The following is a 4,896-nucleotide window of genomic DNA, read 5'->3' on the forward strand; positions in this document are numbered from 1 at the left end:
GCTCCGCCCTCACTAACGGCCGTGCCGTAACACATAGTAATGAATAAAACGTTTCTTTTGCAATTTGTTTGAGGTGGCGTAGAATGGTTAGATTATATGAGAGAAACTCCACAGTACCACCTGACCAACAGGTTAACAGTTGTCCGCTCGTGGACGCACTGCCCACCAAATTATATCTATATACTTTAAATAAATTCTCAGCCTAACTACGCGAGCTTCTACATACCCATCGATCTCAAACTTTACTATAGTTGGTAGTCCTCTTAGCTTTTCGGAAAGCTAATACTTGTTTATATTATGATGATACCCACGAAAATATTCATTCTTCCCTCGAACAATAAAAGACTGGAACGAACTTGAATTAAAAAACTGTGAATTCGACAAACTTGGAAACCTTTAAGAAAACTCTCAACGAATTGGAACTAAAAAAGCTTAAACTTCTAACAAACCCCGATCGCGAACTCACTAGGCTTAAGGCTGCTGGGTCGAATCAACCAGCTTTAAACGTCTGACACTACATCAGTGTTTTTACTTTTTAATTTTTACAAACTAAACTTTTCAATTGTGTGTTCACCTGCGCATTGTGTATCATAAACATTGCATAATCTTCGATAAGACGAAGGAGGCAATTATGTGGAAGAAGAAGATAAATGAACTTCTGCGATTTTTTCAATGCTTGTAGTTTCGTACGAAAGAAACTAACAGTGAACAAATTCGTAAAATGTCACACATGTTGAATACGTTTGTAACCCACTTAATTCAAATAAGAATTAAAAACTCAGTTTATTACTTTATTACAAAGAAACCGAGGAAACCCTATAAAATACGAAACTACCAATGTATGGGGAGTTTCCAACATGGCGACATAACCCAATGACAACATGACGTGTATTCGTATTTCTGTAATGCCGACTCGTTAGTTGATTACTTCTGTGTGTGTCGTCTCAAAAAACAAAGATGTCGGTTGCTTCGGAGGAAGAGGAGCAAGTGCTCACCGTTCATAAGACAGATAGTGCCACTATCCTCATATTACTCGGGATCCTCCTACTGACTATTCTGACAATCTGGCTATTCAAACATCGCCGGCTACGCTTTGTGCACGAGTCGGGTTTATCCATGATCTACGGTAAGTTGTTACGTAATGCACTGTGTTAGATGGTCATATAAGGGTCAATACGTCAATCCTAATTTGTCGATATCGTATCCAGACTGATAATGTTCAGATGACACTGACGCACTCCGGCAGTATATATATATATAGCTGGCGTTTTGTTAACGGAGAGAATGCATGTTTGATAAATTATAAAAAGTCAAAACACATATTAAGCATGTATATGTTTATATATATGTAAATATACATGATGTACTTTATACGACGGTCCTGTCCAGACAGTTGTACAGCTGTCAGAGCTTGACATTTGACAATGAGTCATAGTGTTATATAGCCGCTGTATCCGATTTTGTTTGTGGCCAATTATAATTATGCCACGTTTTGGTTTATCTCAACACAGCAATTGTCATTGTGACTACAGTATAATTTCTAGCACACAATAGTGATGGAAAAAAAGGTTACATGCGATATAATTGTAAAAGCCATTAAAAGTGATATTTTCTCCACTAACCCTGTGGTATCATGTAAGGCCAGTGTTCAGAAGTTAATTAAGGAAGATGCATTGATCATACACAAAAAGGACTTGTGCATATATGGGATTGCTGAGGTCAATTTCGGGACAACATTTCTCAGAAGGGGGAGTAAAAATGTCTAGCTTTTACGGCAATGTGGTATAACCCTAAGATGCCCTCACTATAGTTTAGCAATGTCAAGTATATATACGGTCAGTGCCTGGAAGAGTGTAGCTGTAAGATCAATTAACTTGTCAGTTCTGATTATCAATGTCACTTTGTCAGAATTATTGGTAAATATAGGTGAATGGAAGACCGTTTTGTAGGGTTTAATATACTGTATACTCAATTCACAAATAGTACTTAAACACATCCACGTGATATAAATGTAGAAAAGAGGTAGCAAAATCACTGTGTGAATGATATTATAACTTATACATGCAGATCTTGATTTGATGATCATCAACAACTTTTGGGGACTTACTAAAACCTCACGATAAAATAATTGACTGCCCATACAGGTCGCTAATTAGAAATTGCAATTTTTAATCAGATGTTTTATATTATTTATTATACTAGGACAGCTGCCATAAATGTACTTTCTAGCCAAAACTCCTTTTCATTGGAATAATGTTCTAAGTTAATTAGCCCATTCCTCACGATCATGCTCAGACTGGAGATGTCACTTTGGTGACTTTTTAGTGAGAGAAACCCTAATGTAGCAGAATTCAGGACATGCACCACAAATACAAAATCAACAACACAACTAAAACACACTGCTTTTAACCTGTTTTTAATCCTGTAGCAAATTCGAAAAGGAAAAAAATATCACTGTACATAACAACGCACTACTGCACAAGACCCAAACAATTCGTAATTGTCAGTATTGATGGAGGATGGTATGAAGATGAAGATGAAGAAGTTTGTTAGACAGATAGGTTCAGATTTTGTTCCCTGTTTGATGTTAACTGGTAATGATAATATCTATGTTGTAGGTATGATCGTAGGCATGGTGATCCGCTACGGGAGTTCAGCCAGCACAGAGACGCCCGAGGTGGAACTGACCAATAATGAGACATTCTATGCATTTCAGCCACCGTCGTCTGTCATCCTCAACCTAAAAACAGAAGAAAACTCCACAGATAAACTACACTCTCTCAAGTACAATCTGTGGGGAATGGTCAACGAGAATGAGCAAATGGCTCCCATCGTTCGTGCTGTAAATATATTCATATACCAGTCTTTATATTTCACTGTCATATATGCACGTAAAAGATTTGAAGATTTTGTTACCTTTTTTTTTAGTACAATTTAACTTTTTACAGGCAAGAATTTCATAATCATGGTACATTGCTCTGGTACATTGTTTTAGTGTAATGTCACCATACAATTAAAGCATGACCAACAGGGATGGCTTACTACTAGTCTATGCATAAGTGGTCGATTTCATCTTTCTGATTGTGATTGTTCACTTTCTTGATAGTATCATCCCTACTTCCCCAACTGATGACGTTTACATGTCGCAGTCAATTCGGTATGCAAGTACTTGCTCCAAATATCATGACTTCCATGATAGATGTTCACTGCTGACAGACAGATGCAGGTTGATGAAGACAAGTTTTATATATAGGATCTCTCCGGGAAATCTGCTATTTCTATGTGTGATGGTCATTGTTTTTTATTATGCTCGCTTGTGTTCTGTGTGGTTTTATTGTCACTATCCAAGTTCTTGATGTGAGGATGTGACATTACTAGGATTTAACCTAGATTTATGGCGGGTGTTTTAAATGAAGCAGAAGATGCTTACCCTTTTGGAACACCTGGTCTTATTATTGTTGTACTTTTTCAAGGATCTCCATGTGAATCTTTCCTTTGTTCCTAATTTGCCGTAGTTTTATATAGATTTCGAGTTTGTAGACACTTCAGTTACCTCTCATGTTTTTTTGTAAATCCTAGAAAGAAACATTATTTACATCCTGTTACATTATGTACAAACTTTGAGTCTGTCGGTAGGTTACAGGTAAAATTTACATCCTGTTACATTATGTACAAACTTTAAGTCTGTCGGTAGGTTACAGGTAATATTGTCATCCTGTTACATTAGGTACAAACTTTGAGTCTGTCGGTAGGTTACAGGTAATATTTACATCCTGTTACATTAGGTACAAACTTTGAGTCTGTTGGTAGGTTACAGGTAATATTTACATCCTGTTACATTAGGTACAAACTTTGAGTCTGTCGGTAGGTTACAGGTAAAAAAAAAATCTTTTTCTTTTTTAACAAACAGAAAAGATTTAAAAGATAACCTGCATGATTCAAGTTTTTAATGTTTGTCATTATAAACACATGAAGCAATTAAATCCAACCTTGCCTTATGTAAACCTCACCAAGTGCTGTAACTTTCCAATATTTTGAAATTTAGTGATGTGATATAAGTGATCATATAATGATGTAAAATCAGGTGGAATCTAAAAAGCCTGTGAGGAAATTCAAAGATGGCTGCCATGGCCTCTGGTTGGTTGAGACTTTTTTTTACTTCATCTTAAGAACAACTACAGAGATGAATGCCAAAGCTATGTACTTAGGATCCTTGCTAAGTGTTTTCAGTTTTCATGTTGGTGCAAGAATCGAGAATAAATGCCCTGACCTCCAGTTGGCCAAAACTTTTTTTAGTTATCTTTTTCTGGAACAGATGCATTGATTGACTTTGAACTTGTTCCTAAAGCATTAATAAAGACCAGTGAAACTCATGTGAGCAGTAAGGCTATTTTTTAACTGTCATGGGATCAGAACTGGATGAAATACATCATATCTTAAGTCTGTGACATGATATATATATAAGACCAGCTGTCTGTCATTCATTTCTGTTTTGTAGGTTACCTTTGATCCGGAATTCTTTTTCAACATAATGCTGCCTTTTATCATCTTTGAAGCAGGTTACAGTATGAAACGAGTAAGTATTGACAAAATAGTATATATTGTTTATTTGTTTGTTCAGATTTTTGCTTCCTCCTTACAGCTCATGCTCGATCAAGTCATAGAATAAAGTGTCGACTGAAGATTGGGCCACTTTCACTCTCATTCACCCCTATATTTTTAGACTGGACTTGCCCAGTTTTTGATTTGGTAAGGTTCAGATGTGACCTTAGGGGTGAATGGGTTGAAGAACCATCTTACTGAAATGTCATAACATAGACACAGTGGCATGGCAATGCATCCAGGTATTAAACAGGCTATCTAGATACATACATGTAGAGGTGTCCCAAATACTGT

At 36.4% G+C, this 4,896-nt stretch overlaps 1 protein-coding gene across 1 annotated transcript in view; it reads left to right on the top strand.

Moving 5' to 3' along the window:
* The first annotated feature begins 820 nt into the window (after positions 1-820).
* Positions 821-4,896, top strand: part of LOC110447908 (sodium/hydrogen exchanger 7-like) — a 54,863-nt gene continuing 50,787 nt past the window's right edge. The window contains exons 1-3 of the mRNA XM_021493893.1: positions 821-1,126; positions 2,619-2,842; positions 4,499-4,576. Of these exons, the coding sequence (XP_021349568.1) occupies positions 958-1,126; positions 2,619-2,842; positions 4,499-4,576 (471 nt within the window). The 5' untranslated portion in view covers positions 821-957. The remainder of the gene's footprint in view (positions 1,127-2,618; positions 2,843-4,498; positions 4,577-4,896) is intronic.

Source organism: Mizuhopecten yessoensis, unplaced genomic scaffold, assembly GCF_002113885.1.
Source record: "Mizuhopecten yessoensis strain PY_sf001 unplaced genomic scaffold, ASM211388v2 scaffold3661, whole genome shotgun sequence".
Lineage (NCBI taxonomy): Eukaryota > Metazoa > Mollusca > Bivalvia > Pectinida > Pectinidae > Mizuhopecten > Mizuhopecten yessoensis.